General features: G+C 39.8%; 1 protein-coding gene across 1 annotated transcript; it reads right to left on the reverse strand.

Annotated features, from left to right (window-relative positions):
- Positions 1 to 3,259: 3,259 nt before the first annotated feature.
- On the reverse strand, positions 3,260 to 15,080 carry LOC124132133 (myosin heavy chain, striated muscle-like). The gene is made up of 29 exons (XM_046495827.2): positions 14,831 to 15,080; positions 14,456 to 14,599; positions 13,887 to 14,043; positions 13,443 to 13,470; positions 13,173 to 13,278; positions 12,970 to 13,062; positions 12,380 to 12,443; positions 12,048 to 12,146; positions 11,601 to 11,704; positions 11,005 to 11,406; positions 10,668 to 10,838; positions 10,188 to 10,491; positions 9,963 to 10,036; positions 9,694 to 9,781; positions 9,467 to 9,584; positions 9,022 to 9,279; positions 8,441 to 8,906; positions 7,876 to 8,085; positions 7,548 to 7,693; positions 7,318 to 7,408; positions 7,101 to 7,157; positions 6,504 to 6,590; positions 6,166 to 6,332; positions 5,788 to 5,866; positions 5,455 to 5,700; positions 5,093 to 5,289; positions 4,859 to 4,952; positions 4,230 to 4,430; positions 3,260 to 3,688 (listed from the first exon to the last, which is right to left on the reverse strand). Exons 1-29 carry the CDS (start codon positions 15,026 to 15,028, stop codon positions 3,536 to 3,538), a joined length of 4,602 nt encoding a protein of 1,533 aa, XP_046351783.2. The 5' UTR covers positions 15,029 to 15,080; the 3' UTR covers positions 3,260 to 3,535.
- Between the last annotated feature and the right edge of the window lie 644 nt (positions 15,081 to 15,724).

Raw genomic sequence — 15,724 nt, forward strand, 5'->3', positions numbered from 1 at the left:
ATATGTATAATATTGTGTATATTCCCTAAATTTTAGGGATTATGTATATTCCCTGAGTGGATCAGACATTAAATATATTCCCTGAAAATTTTAGGGATTATACATATTCCCTGTAACATATACACACCTATAACGTATTGATGATGTGATGGAGGAACGTTGTGTATACAATCCCGTGAAATGTTGACGATGTGATGGAGGCACGTAGTGAAGTGTTGATGATGTGATGGGAGGAGTGAGTGAGTTGGGTTTAACGCCGCTTTTAACAGTATTCCAGTTGTATCACTGTGCGTCAGCTTCATGTGGGAAGAAAGCCCGAAGTGATGCAGGCCTCTGCCGTTAACCACCTCGGTGAAACCCCAGAGCACGGGTATTGTGCTGACAAACCTAGAAACATAATCGGGGCGAACCGGATTCGAACCCACAATCATAGGTTTCTGGCGTGCCCAAAGGACGCACCTCTGCACAGCGAATCGCGGCGCCTTAGACGGCTGGGCCATCAGTGCCCCCTGTGATGGGAGGAACGTAGTGTATACAACCCCTTAAAGTATTGACGCTGTGATGGAGGAATGTGGTGCATACAAACCCGTAAAGTATTGGCGATGTATTAGAGGGACGCTGTGTATGCAAACCCGCAAGGTATTGACGGTGAAATGGGGAAATTTAGTGTGTACAAGTATTGACGTAGTGTTGTGTTGACGATGTGATAAAGAAACGTAGTGTACTGTTGACGATGTGATGGAGAAACGTAGTGTACTGTTGACGATGTGATGGAGGAACGTAGTGTAGTGTTGACGATGTGATGGAGGAAGGTAGTGTAGTGTTGACGATGTGATGGAGGAAGGTTGTGTTGTGAATTTTTGACGATGTGATGGAGGAACGTTGTGTAGTGTTGACGATGTGATGGAGGAAGGTAGTGTAGTGTTGACGATGTGATGGAGGAAGGTTGTGTTGTGAATTTTTGACGATGTGATGGAGGAACGTTGTGTAGTGTTGACGATGTGATGGAGGAACGTAGTGTAGTGTTGACGATGTGATGGAGGAACGTAGTGTAGTGTTGACGATGTGATGGAGGAACGTTGTGTACTGTTGACGATGTGATGGAGGAACGTTGTGTAGTGTTGACGATGTGATGGAGGAAGGTAGTGTAGTGTTGACGATGTGATGGAGGAAGGTTGTGTTGTGAATTTTTGACGATGTGATGGAGGAACGTTGTGTAGTGTTGACGATGTGATGGAGGAACCTAGTGTAGTGTTGACGATGTGATGGAGGAACGTAGTGTAGTGTTGACGATGTGATGGAGAAACGTTGTGTAGTGTTGACGATGTGATGGAGGAACGTAGTGTAGTGTTGACGATGTGATGGAGGAACGTAGTGTAGTGTTGACGATGTGATGGAGAAAAGTAGTGTAGTGTTGACGATGTGATGGAGGAACGTAGTGTAGTGTTGACGATGTGATGGAGGAACGTAGTGTAGTGTTGACGATGTGATGGAGGAACGTAGTGTAGTGTTGACGATGTGATGGAGAAACGTAGTGTAGTGTTGACGATGTGATGGAGGAACGTAGTGTAGTGTTGACGATGTGATGGAGGAACGTAGTGTAGTGTTGACGATGTTATGGAGAAACGTAGCATAGTGTTTACGATGTGATGGAGGAACGTAGTGTAGTGTTGACGATGTGATGGAGGAACGTAGTGTAGTGTTGACGATGTGATGGAGGAACGTAGTGTAGTGTTGACGATGAGATGGAGGAACGTACTGTAGTGTTGACAATGTGATGGAGGGACGCAGTGTAGTGTTGACGATGTGATGGAGGAACGTAGTGTAGTGTTGACGATGTGATGGAGGAACGTAGTGTAGTGTTGACGATGAGATGGAGGAACGTAGTGTAGTGTTGACGATGAGATGGAGGAACGTAGTGTAGTGTTGACGATGTTATGGAGGAAAGTAATGTTTACAACCCCCTCAAGTATTGACGCTTTGACAGAGGAATGTGGTACGTACAAGCTCGTATAGTATTGACGATAAATTGGAGGAATGTTGTGTATATAAGCCCGTGAGGTATTAACGATGTGATGGAGGAACGTAGTGTATGCACGCCGTGAATCATTGACGGTGGCACAACGATGGTGTCACTAATACTCGTTTTGATATCTTTTCTTTCAAGACAAGTACGAAACACATTCACTAGGAATCACGTAACACTGCTACCACGACACCAGGGAGTGACACTATCCCACATTCTTCAACATGGAGTCTCAACAGTCGCATGGATCATTCTATGTATCATCAGGAGTGTGTGAGTGAGTTTGGATTTATTGCTACTTTGAACAGTATTGAACTAAATCGTTTTAGATTCAAAAACAAAAATGACCCACGGATACTTGGGTTATTTTAAGGGATGGACGAAAACTGTAAAACTGTTTTCAATTCTGTACAACAATGAATAGCTGATATACCCTAACTCTTACTTGGTGACACTCTGAAGGCAGGATCATATGCTATGTTAACATACCAGAAGCTGTCTAACATGAGGACTGGACGGCTACAATCTATAACCTGATGGTCATCTTACTTCATCAAATCGCAAACAGAATCTTTCGAAGTTGTATACGTGGATTGTATGTCAACGGCCTGATAGATTGAGAACTTAGAAGCTCATTTGTATACAAGGATTATTTTGTAACATGTAACGTTTCAGAACGCCACGATTGTTTAATCTATTACTTCTTATGACGATTTTTTTCCAAGTTGTAAAGTGGTAGATCGCCAGTGACATTATCACTGAACGACTTGATGACATTCTTGAGAGCTCCCAGATGTACAGATATCGATTTTGATTCTAACATCTGTCTCACCTAAATGTATATTTGTGCAGAGATAAAAAACAGTCAAATACAGATCGCATATGGTCTTTATCAATGTTTTCAAGGAAAAGGTTTCTTAGGGGGCTAGATGACATAGAGTAGCGCTGCTTTATAGATATAATATTATCGTCTTCGTTCACGAATTCATTCTTGTCTCAGTTCATGTCCGTGTGGCTAGAATGCAGCATCAGATCTGCCTCCTCTTCCACAAAGCGACCGTAGCGCTACGACTGTCGTAAGTCTATGTTAAAGTGTGGAAGTTACGATCACCTCAGCACTACGATTGCTTTGTGGAACATGGCCCTGGTCTGTAGATCGAACCACTAAAATTGTTATCATAATGAATGATTGATGAAGGCTGGGCTGTCTCACAAACAACATCACAAGAAGAATGAAGCAATAAATATATTTATTTCATATATTACAGGCCGCTCAGTTGCAGAGCAGATTGACTCATGACACAAATATCTTTGAATATATTACGGCTATTCGATAAGGAAAGAATATTTGATAAGGAAAGATCATTGTCTTCAGAGGAAACCACTCAATACATGAAAACCATTGCTCATTCAAAACCTGGTGAATCATGCATCTTCTTTAGAACGTGATGGGCATTACATTGATATTCTCAAAGGATCATCTTTGATCATCTGAGCCGGAACCATGACCTAGTAAGAGTTGTCGGAGTAGACGGTGTAGGGGCGAGTCTTCCTACTGTAACTTGCCATAGTTTCTTCAGCCATGTTGACCCTGGTCTCAGCATCCTCCAACTCCTGTTTCACCTTGCGGTATTTGTTCATGTTCATGGTCGCCATTTCCTCCTTCAAAGAAAGAATACAAGTAAGTGAAGAATGCAAAATACTTTTACAATGTATCATTGTATCGTTAGTATTCCAAGCGTTGAAACTGTGGAACGAATGTAATATGGCTTGACAGAATTTCAAACGTCAACGCCAGATAATACCAGTGTCGATTATCTGCCGAAACAGATTCCTTTAGACGTAAAAGGCAAACTAGTGATAGAAATTATATGAATAGTTCACTGAAAATCGGTGATGACAATCGGTGTTCATGAAAAAGTGAAGCGCGTCCTACGCATCGCTAGCACCCCCCACTCACACACATTCCCCCAAAATAAGTGTTTTTTTGTTGGATAACGCCGCACCCAGCAATACACGACATAGATACAAAACAATCGAGTCTCGACCAGACAATCAGTATCTAGTGATCAGTATCCTGAGCAATGTTCCACGTCGTTGTGTTACCACGTTACGCTGTCAACCACGTTTCCAAGCTTGGAAATTATTTGTTTCTGTGGGTATCGTTCAATTGCGTAGTTTCCATTTAACACGTGATACTTACAGCATCCGCCACCTGGGATTTGTACATCTTCATCTGGCCGCTCTGCTTATCTATGATGTCCTGCAGTTTGTCAATGGTCTTCTTGTCTTCATCCACCTTGTAGGTCATCTCCTTCATACGACGTTCGTATTGACGGCAGTTCTTGACGCACTCGCCAAGGCGCATCTGTTCCTTCTCAAGCTCATCCTCGAGATCTCTCACCTTGGAATACATAATATTTCCTCTTAAAGAATGCATGAATATTGTTTACATAAAATCAGTCCATACTACAATGCACGTTTCTTGAAGTTGGCGATACATTGCCAGTCACATTAACGTGTGCTAATATTGTTGTAAGAAATTCAATTCTTTCATTGTTTGTTTGCTGTTTTACGCCGCACTGAGCAGTATTCCAAGGCAGTCTTAATAATCGAATCTTGACTAGACAACCCAGATATTGACATCATGAGCATCGATCTATGCAATTGGGATCAACAAAGTCAGCGAGCCTGATACCCCGACTCCGTTAGTTGCCTCTTATGACAAGCTGAAGACCAATTCTTACCGGGATAGATGGTATTTATGTTTCAATAAGCAGAACATTTATGCAAACCATGTATGCAAAGGTATTTAACTTCAATATAACCTACCATCTTGGCTTTGCTTATCTCAAGAGAACTGGCCTTAGAATAAGCAGTTGACAGGTCATGTTCAGCTTCAGTAAGTTTGGCGTGGACTCTGCGTCTGTGAAGTTTGATAATGATAATTCATTTACTGATAATGTTATTCACAATCGAGTTATACGACGACAGGTTGACATACTAAAATACTGATAATTTATCAAAACTGTTAATTGAAGCAATTGTTTTACTTTGTGTGCTTACCTTGCTTCTTCAAGCTCTTCGACCCTACCAGACCCTTCAGTCTCATACTTGGATCTCCACATTAGCATCTCCTGGTTTGACTTGGACAACTGGCGCTGTAGAGCTGCTCGGGCCTCCTGCTCCTCCGTAAGCTGTTCTCTGAGACTGACCATGTCAGTGTTCATGTTCCTCATCTCAGTCTGGATTCGCTGACGCACCTAATGAGACAAATAGTATATAGTGTTACCCTTAACAAAACACCACAATATTTAGATGCCAATATAATCGGAGAAAATATGTATGGGTATTTCCAGGTCTTGTCGTAAAGCTAGCTTACACTTGAAAGACCTGAGAACAAACATATTGTCATTTAAGAAACTCACTCTCTGCTCGTCATCAGAGGTACGTCTAATATCTTCTATCTGGACACTGAGAGATGATTTGTCCTTGCTAAGTTTCCCAATTCTGTGTTCAGCTTCTTCCAGCTGACGGGTAAGGTCAGCTGACTCTGTCATCAGTCTGTTCTTCTCTATCTGCATCTCACTGATCTGCTGGACACTTTCCTCAACCTGGGTATTGAGGTCTGTCATTTGGGTTTGCATCTGCTTGGACATCACACCGGAACAGCCCTGGAAAAGAGATTAATAGAGGGAATAAACGTATATGATATACAGATTTAAATTTTATATATTTTATTTTTTTGTGCACATACATACCTTGTTTTTCTTGGCGTTTTCCACCTCATTGTGGAGTTCATCAACATCAGCCTTCAGTTGGTTTTTCTCCTTCTCCAACCTGGAAAGTAATATTAAAATATTTCACTGAAAGCTGATATTATACTGAAGATTGATGTTTTGGTGTCTAGACTGCCTCGTAATCACCTCTGTGTAGTAAATGGGTAAGCATGTACTACAAGATTTTAAATTAGAAAATCAGTACTGGATGTGCGGAGAGTGGCCTTTACTAATAAATCTGAATATATATGACTCTTCCACCCAAGTACTCCGTTGTGGACTCAAAATTAAATCAGTCATGTTTATCAACATCAGCAGACCATCAAATCACCAAATCAATTTTTGAAATTGCTACATTACCTTTGTTTGACTTTCTGAAGCTGTTCCATCTGATCATTCATCTCAGTCATGGCGTCCTTCTGCTTCTTACGGAAGCTAGCAACCTGCGCCTCATGCTGGGAAGATGCTTCCTCCATGTCGTGCTTCAGCTTTTGTATCTCCATGTCACGCTTCTTGATGACGTCCGACTGTTGAAACATGTTTATTAGTTAGACAATTTATGAAGTAAATCATATGACCTCATATATTTAACATTATCGGAATTCAGAGTTAAAGCTCGTTATATGTTTCATAAATTTGACAAGAAAGAAGACAAAACACTACGTCTTTGAAATTAAGAATATCAGCGTTTTTTTTACCTGTGAAGCAATTGTGCTATTGGTTTCTTCAAGGAGCTGAGACATGTTGTCCATTTCGTTTGCATACTGGGTTCTCTGCTTCTCCACCTGAAATGTGTTTATTTTTATACTGTTTGAGATTCTTAAGTCTTTTTTTTCTAACATGACCAATACTCATTATGTATGACATATTTTGAGGCGCTAAGACTTGGTGACGATACATGCAGGTAGTATGAAATGACTAAGATGGATTGATATACTGTATAAGATGCTGATTTACCAAGCCAGATAAGTTTCGAGCTTAAACATTAGAGGCATTTGCTGATAACTTGGAAATGTATACAAGACACTGTTCTGTTTGACATGAATCACAATGTTGCTATAGAGGACACAATTGCGAATAAGACCATTGTATTATTAAGTATATCAAGATTAAAGGGTGCAGTAATAACATTAATAGCACACTGTCGCATTGAAAACGTCATGCATGCCCTTCAAAAAGGGGCAGGTTGTGCGTTTTGTGAAATATTGAGACACAGCCATTCATACAGAGTGTTTGGTTTGGGTCACTGCAGACCCATGTTTAAAATCTATAAATCCATATGTTATTCATCATACCTTGGATCTTGTCTGTCGCTCAGATTCGAGTTGCTCCTGGCATTCCTCAAGGTTATTCTGGTGAGAACATAAAGTGAGTGCCTTAAAATTGATATGCACAGGGACGACGTTATCATTTGATAACATTGTGTATCTGTAAATGTACATACTAAGAGAATAATGCAATTGATAACAGTTAATAGATCATAATTTTTCTGATGTGGGTTATCTCATTTACCTGTAGATCTTTGATTTTCTTCTGTTGTTGAATACCATGAGCCTCAGAGTCCTCAAATTCAGAAGTAAAAACAGAGATTGCTTTTTCCTTCCTAAACAAGGCAAAAAAAATTGATTTTAACAGATGTCACAAATAAAAAGTGGAACTTATCCAAAATGAACGATAAATGTGGCGGGGAAATAAAACCTATAAATATAAATATATATATATCTCTTTCTTTCTTTACTTACTTCTTCAGAGTCTCTTCAAGATCAGTCTTCATGTGACCAAGATCTTCACAGTTGTCCTTAGATGCCTTCAGATCCTGTTCCAACTTCCTCTTGACCTTCTCAACGTCAGCATGAACCTTCTTTTCGTGGTCAAGCATATCTTCCAGCTACCAATTACAGATCCATATTGAACAAACAGTTTTTGATTTCATGATCATTTCAATTAAACTGGAACTTCAAACAATTAATTTAGATTAATAATATGTGCTTTGCTATAGTATTCATAGCTTAATATGTATTTCGTGAAGGCTATTAATCTATTTCAAATGTCACATTTTAAGAGTCCTACCTCAACAATAGCACCTTCAAGCTTCTGTCTCAGTTTATTGAGATTGGCATTTTTGTCCTCCTCAGTTTCTAGACTAGACTTAGTCTTGGCAAGCTGATCCTCAACATCCTTCTTGCCCTTTGTTAGTTTGGCCACCGTTTCATCCAGTTTGGCCATTTCGTCATTGAGAGTTCTGATTTGACCATCCTTCGTTTTGATGTCATGTTGACACTATTGAACAAAAGATTTAATGAATGTTCTGAATTACATCACAAAATGATATGGTCAATATAAATTGTCAATGCAAAAGAATAAATTACCAGTCTAGATAATCCACCAAAACAGATTCCAATTGGCGTAAACGGCAAACTAGTTGTGAAAGTTATGTAAATAGACCATTGAAAATCAGTGATGACACCAGGTGTTCGCGAAAGGGTAAGCATGTCCTGCCCCACAAAGTTTAAACAATGTTTATTATTTTTATTCTGATGAAAAAATCAATGTAAAATAAAATATTGAAAATATATATATTATATTTATATTATTTTAATATTTATATACTAGTTGGAAGAGCAAAAACACACACCTTTGATACAGTTCCTTCAAGAGATTCGACGTTTGTCTTGAGACCACAGATTTCAGTATCCATCTGTTTTTGCTTTTCAGTTAGCATGGCATTGTTAGATTCTTCCTCGGCTAAACTATCATTTAGTTCCTTTATTTGGACATCAGTCTCTTCTTTTTGTTTCAGGAGCTGCTCAATTCTCTCTTCACAGTCATCGATGGTATCCTGCTGGGTTTGAACCTGTAAGAACAAGTTGTTCTTGGCCTCTGTTAAGGTTACGCTCTGTTCCTCAAGCTCCTTGCACCTCTGCGTGATTTTCTCAAGTTCACCCTTTGTTTTACCAAGTGCTTCCTCCTTCTGTTTCATCTCGTCTTCAGCAGCAGCAACACTCAGGAGTGGCTTAACCTTGGTGTAGAATCTCCACCAGCACCAGTTCCTCATGGCAAGCCACTTACGGATGTTCTTCTGGATCAGTTCCAGGGAAACTCTGAAACAGGCAATAGTGTTCCGAAATGTTGCATATAAGTACGACAATATCTAAACAATAAGTATCTTTGGGTTAGATTGAATAGTCGCAGGTTGGTCCTCATGTTATCACCTACCTTTTGTCATGAAGATTCTTGAGATATTTCCTCATCAGGTAACCACGAATGTGAGCTTGGAACAAAGCCACAATAACAGATAGACGTTCATCACGGATTTCTTCCAGGTAACCAAGAACACCCGCCTTGAAGAACACCTTTGTGTTGCCAAGACGGTATTCATCTTGACCCAACTCCAGAGCCTCCAGAATCTTGCCTGAAACGACCTTGGCCTCAACAAATCCCTCAGGGATAGCATTGGGAGCCAGGATTGAGTATCTGAAGAAGAAAATATATAAAGAAACTTCAGGAACAAATATGGATCTCGCCATGTGCTAGCATAGCCTGAACAGTAATTGTAGTGCCATTTCATCACTCTGCATAAACATGGTATCAAATACAGCAGCACTTTATTACTTCCGATCGAAATTACTCTTATAAAAATAAGGTAATATTAAATACAAACCTCTGTTTGAATTCAGAGTAGATGATTCTGCTGGGAAAGCCTTTCCTGCAGATACGAATACCCTCAAGTACACCGTTACACTGAAGCTGGTGGAGCACAAGACCAGCATCAATCAGACCTGGAATAGATTCGTATGCGTTAATAAACTTCTGTGAGTAGTTGGCCAATTGATCACAGCTAAATGCAGAGGCAGCAAATCAATTATCTGTTAACATTTCTTTCCATACCTGGTGTCTTGGTCTCGTTGGGGATGATACATCGCACAAAATGGGGATGTGTTGAATAGAGATTCTTCATCAGTTTGTTCAGAGATTCCTAATAGAAATAAAAATGGTGTTATTTTGCCTTAGCTGACATACACACTCATATCCTTGAAACTACATGATTTAAGGCGTTATGTTAATAGTGAATAAATACTGTTTTGTATTCCGAGCATGGGTTGTAAATTATTTCACTTTGTTTTGCTAGGTTAATGGCATTACTGTTTAAATCATACCCTGTGTGTAGCAGATATGGTCTGGAAGGCAGAGCTCTTCTTTTTCTTCTTGCCACCGCTGCCCTCAGCAGCTTCTGAAATAATCATTTTCATATTTTAGAAAGATCAGAAAATGTTTCTGTAATAATATATAGTGCATGTTAACGAGTTGCAGTTTACATAATATTGTTCCAGAAAAGCCAAGATACAGATATATTTTTTTTAAATTTTACTATTAAAACTAACCCCCTGCAGGTGGAGAGAAGAGCAACTGGACAAGTGGCTCCTTAGACTGTTTTAGGAGATCCACAATGGTCTCATTGACAGGGTCCTTGTTCTTCTCCAGCCAGCCTCCGATGTTGTAGGGAACTGTTCCAGCGTAGTGCTTCAGGGCGAAGTCACCATGTGCGCCGCCCTTCATAGATTTGCTAGGCTTGAGGAAGTTAGGAGATTTGCCCATGTGATTCTGAGTCAGTTTGTCCTTGAAGGTCTTGTCAGATGCTTTGGGGAACATACATTCTTCTTCCAAGATTGACAGGATGCCAAGAGGCTACAAACAGGCAATACATGCACAAACTATCATACATGGGTGTACAGTGTAGGCAAAGGGTGTAAAGTTATTATGAAAAATTAACTTTGAAAGGTCATAAATATATCAAAAGAACTTTTGACTGGATGTATGCAAAGGAACAAATGTTATCATTATTATACGATGCCAATGCCTACCTTTTCAATGAGCTCAATGCAGGCTTGCAAATCCATGCCAAAGTCAATAAATTCCCACTCAATGCCTTCTTTCTTGTATTCTTCCTGCTCCAGCACAAACATGTGGTGGTTGAAGAATTGCTGCAGGCGCTCGTTTGTGTAGTTGATGCACAGCTGCTCGAAGCTGTTGAACTGGAATTAAGTTTACTTTTATAACGATAATGCAAATTGTTTCTTGGCCATCCACAATTGGAGTAATAGAAATAATGTGTGTAATCTTCTGTTATAAAATATCACAGGGGTCATTTTTGTAAATAAGTAAAATATATAAATACTGACATATAATTATATTGCTTACATCAAAGATTTCGAAGCCCGCAATATCCAGTACACCAATAAAGAACTGCCTGGGTTTCTTGGTGTCCAGGGAGTGGTTGACTCTCTTGACCAGCCAGTTGAACACACGATCATACAGGGACTTTGCCAGGGCACTGATAGAATAGACAACCTGATCCTTGGTTCGTCCTTGAATGACGTAATCCATGGCCACCTTGATCTTGGGTTTACACAAAGCCTTCAGGAAGTCTCCACAGTTGACACCCAACAGGAGGGAAACCTTCTCAGCCTCAGCAGTTCCTTCTGGTTCAGCCTGTTCACCCTTCTGCTTGAACTGCATCTCACCCATGTGGAGAATAGAGCCAGTGCACTTGTAGGCGCTAGTTTTCTCATCCGGAGTGAATCCCAGGACATCAAAGGCAGTCTGGAATAAGAAACAATTTATATATCAAGATTGACAATAGGTTTGTGAGTGTAGGGAATACTCATAAGAATTTGGAACAATCAAACATTGAGAAATTGAAAGTAAAATGACGGAATGTGTAATCAAGGCATGGTGCATGAAATAGTGATATCTAATGTGATTACAAACTTATTTCAAAATGAATTAGATCTTACATCAGTCATCTTCATTTCTTCCACATCATCAATCCCGTTGACAGTAAGGACTCCCTGGTTGATGAAGGTGAACAGACCTGCGTCGGGTTTGGCCAGGATCGTCTCTGGAACCACATAGGATAATTCGATGTAAAAACAAATAAAGTAGCCCTTTACCAAATGTTTGTTGTGAGAGCCGACTAATTTCTCGCACCCTGACGTCATGGATCATTGTTCATGCCATGGTTTTACCTAGCCCTGGTTTGATTATTTATGGACCGCTGTGACTTTGGTGTGACATTCATTCACTCACAGGAGATAAACACATATACCATCTGCTAAAAGCTGCGATATTATTGATTTCAGTATGCATTTTATAATATTGTTTTTTATGTTATAAAGTTAATGGCAAACTGCCGTCTTTGTTAGCCTTGATATTTCGCTATCAAACCTCTGCCTACTACTTACCCGCAACTGATGGCACAGCTCCACAAAGCATCTGGTAGAAGATATGGTAGTTTCTCTCCACAGACTGTTGGTAGGTGACACGGGACTTCTCCAATAAGTCTGTTGTTGAAAGACATAAACGTATATGTAATTTGTTTATCAGAAGTGGCAAATATATGTATTTATGTATATCTCTGCTATATCCACGTATCACAAATAATCCTTAAACTTATATATTAAGATCCATTTTTTGAATGTTTTGAATGCATATTTCGCATATTATCAGCTGTAAACCATTGTACGAGTATAAGTATTGTATGATTAGAATACAGATTAAAAGTTGTATTACTTACACGTTTCAATGTCAGCACCAGCAATTTTTCCAGAGGAGGCAAAATGAATTCGGACAAATTTACCCTAAAACAGATAAAAATAAAACTTTGTACGTCACAATCACAAACGAATTGTTCAATATATATATACCCATGCTCATCATTGTCACCCCAAGATTTATGCGTCTTAGTATAGGAGGGGGCACGGGTGGCCCAGTCGTCTAAGGCGCCGCGATTCGCTGTGCAGAGTTGCGTCCCTTGGGCATGCCAGAAACCTATGATTGTGGGTTCGAATCCCGTTTCGCCCCGATTTTGTTTCTAGGTTTGTCAGCACCATACCCGTGCTCGTGGGTTTCACCGAACTGGTAAACGTCTAAGACCTGCATCATTTCGGGCTTTCCTCCCACATTAAGCTGACACGCCGCGATATAACTGGAATACTGATAAAAGCGGCGTTAAACCAAACTCACTCACTCACTTAGTATAGGAGCGAATAAATAAGTTAAAACTGATCCAAATACAAAGTCTTGTGTTCAAAAGAAAGTATAATATGTTCGGATTTACATGACTATTTGAATAAAAACAACCTTTTGGAATAATCGGCCACTTACGAATCTCGAGGAGTTGTTGTTACGGGATGTCTTGGCGTTACCGTAGGCCTCAAGAACAGGGTTAGCCTGCACGATCTGATCTTCGAGGGAACCCTGGAATCAGACATGACGATTATGAATAACGCTTGCTTTTGCCATCATTTCATCATCAGAAACGGTTTCTTTCAGTATTAATTATCAATAAGAATAAATTCATTTTTCACCTTCTTTTCCTCTTGTTCCCCTTCTCCCTTGGAGGCGGCGGCGACAAAGGCGAAGTAGGCGATGACCTTCTTGGTGTTCTCAGTCTTTCCGGCGCCAGATTCGCCACTTAAGAAAGCAAAATACATAATTCGCCTGAGAGTAAGTAAATAGCAATGGTTGCAGTATAAACGATTGCATGAGGTCACCGAAAAACCAGAACGGAATGGATAAGTTTTCTTGTCATGTTTTTTTATTTACGGGGGAACCACGACTATTAGTTATATACTTACGTAATCAACATGGACTGGTTTTCACGATCTGTAATGAAAAGAATTATATGGTAGAATGGTTGATGGTATAAAAGAAATTTCAAGTCAATTAACATATCCGACGGGGCAGGTTGTCCACGTCGTCTAAGCGCAGCAATTCGATTCCCAGATTCGCCCCGATTATGTTTAGAGGTTAGTCATCACTATACCTGTGCACGTGGTTTCCACCAAAGTGGTAAATATCTTCCTAGGCTTGCATCATTGTGGGATTTACTACCACACTAAGATGATACGCCGTGAAATAATTGATATACTGTTCAAAACGGCGTTAAACCCACCTCACTCACTCACTCACCCGTATATTTGAAAAGTGAAACTAATAATGCACTTCTATAATCTTTAACATAGGTGTTCAACTACCTGAAGAGAATAAAGAGTATTACTTTAGTGTGCTGCGTTATTTACCTTGCACCATGAACTGGTAGGCGTTGTCCGAGATGGAGAACAAGTGAGGAGGCATCTCGGTCTTCCTCTTGCCTCTGTACTTGGCCACGATGGACGGGGTGTAGATGGGGAGACGGCGGTAGGGGTTGATGGCAATACAGAACAGGCCAGAATAGGTCTGTAACAATGCGGTTAATATTGGTGAGCTATTTGTCTTGGGGATACAATTATCTCATATTCATTGTTAATTAATTTACATGTATTAGTTTATGGTTGATGTAGATATGAATAGAAGCAAAGAAACTGTTTGATGTAATGTTCAAATAACAGTATGGCCTGATGAGACTCATACGTGGTACGAGCTTAAAGTGCTAGCCAATTAAAACTGTGTTCGTTCTTAGTCCACTTATTTAATTTTTAGATATTTATATATTTTGTAGACAACATTGAAACGATATTTCGATAGAGATTCAACTGATGATGAAGATAAATGCAATATAAAAAACAGTGTCAAGGTTAACCTTTGATCAATTTATTTCACTGCATGATCGTTAACGTTCCTAACTGTACACAATACATGGTTTACTCACATAGATCAAACCAGATGTGTATCTAGCTCTTAGGTTGTGCAAAACGCTGGCCTCGTTGAGAAAGGTCATGTTGGCGATGTCCTCGATCTTCTCGAACTTAGGAGGGTTCATCGACTGGATGTCATCCTTCTTAAACGTCTTCGTCTGTAAAGCATAGGCATCCTGTACATTTGCACATATATAAAATACTTCCTTCAACAACACATGTTTCAAAGTATTTACCTCCGTAGTTACAAAGTCTCATAAACATAAGCATACAATATTTAGATAACTGCACATTAAATGTTCCCTCCCTTTGCATGTGAGCTTGTTTTGTGATAGGTCATCATAATTCCATGTGTTGGAGATAAAATAATTTCTGATATTTTTTCATACCTGCTTGGAGTCCACTAGGAGAACTGTTACGTCGTCCCCGGCTGTGCTCTGTATTTCTGCGGAAATAAAGCCTTGCTCTGCATCAGGGACCCAGCACGATTTTTTGGCGTCAAAGGACTGGTTCTGCTCCTTTAGCAGCTTCTTGCGATCCACAGCAAGATACTGCATCTCAGGATCGGTAGGATCGTAGGAGGACATGTTGATATTGCAGACGAAGATACGCCGAAAGTAAGAAGAATGACTGTCGATCAGCTCTGCAACTGAAGCGAGAGATCCAATTTTAATACATATTCACTTTTAGATGTCAACTTTGTACAACATACATATTTTTTAAATATCAAGAAATTCCTGAATGTTCTTAAGAGGCACCAAATTAATCAAAATCAAACATGTGTTACGTCAGTAGTGTGGGTCGTCATCGTAATCACATAAAGACAAAATGATTTAAGAAGAAGGAAGTAATTGGTTAAATGAAATCTTGAGATGTATCATATTCACTTCACCATGAACACAGAACAGAAGAGTTGCAAGACTTACGATTAGAGCCGTTCTGTTCTCCTCACAGATTCTACCCGTCTATATACCCTGAGCTTGGTTAATGTATTATGTAAGCAAGCACGCGATTGGTCCGGTGCCATTGTGAGACCAACGACATTACCTCTTACCGAAAATGGTATCATGCGGATACCAACAGCGCTGGACACAGATGGGTATCAGATTCCACATCCTGAGAAATTCGTTTTGAGTGGTCTGTTCTGCAAGATATGAATATGTTCATTGCATCTATGAATTTTCATCTTGGCAGATTCTCTTCCTATTTCATCTGTCTGTATTAGAGTGTTCTACCGAGCCATTTTATCTTTTTATGCGGATACCAACAGCGCTGGACACAGA

The sequence above is a fragment of the Haliotis rufescens genome, unplaced genomic scaffold (assembly GCF_023055435.1).
Source record: "Haliotis rufescens isolate VD_foot unplaced genomic scaffold, xgHalRufe1.0.p SCAF_20, whole genome shotgun sequence".
Classification (NCBI taxonomy): domain Eukaryota; kingdom Metazoa; phylum Mollusca; class Gastropoda; order Lepetellida; family Haliotidae; genus Haliotis; species Haliotis rufescens.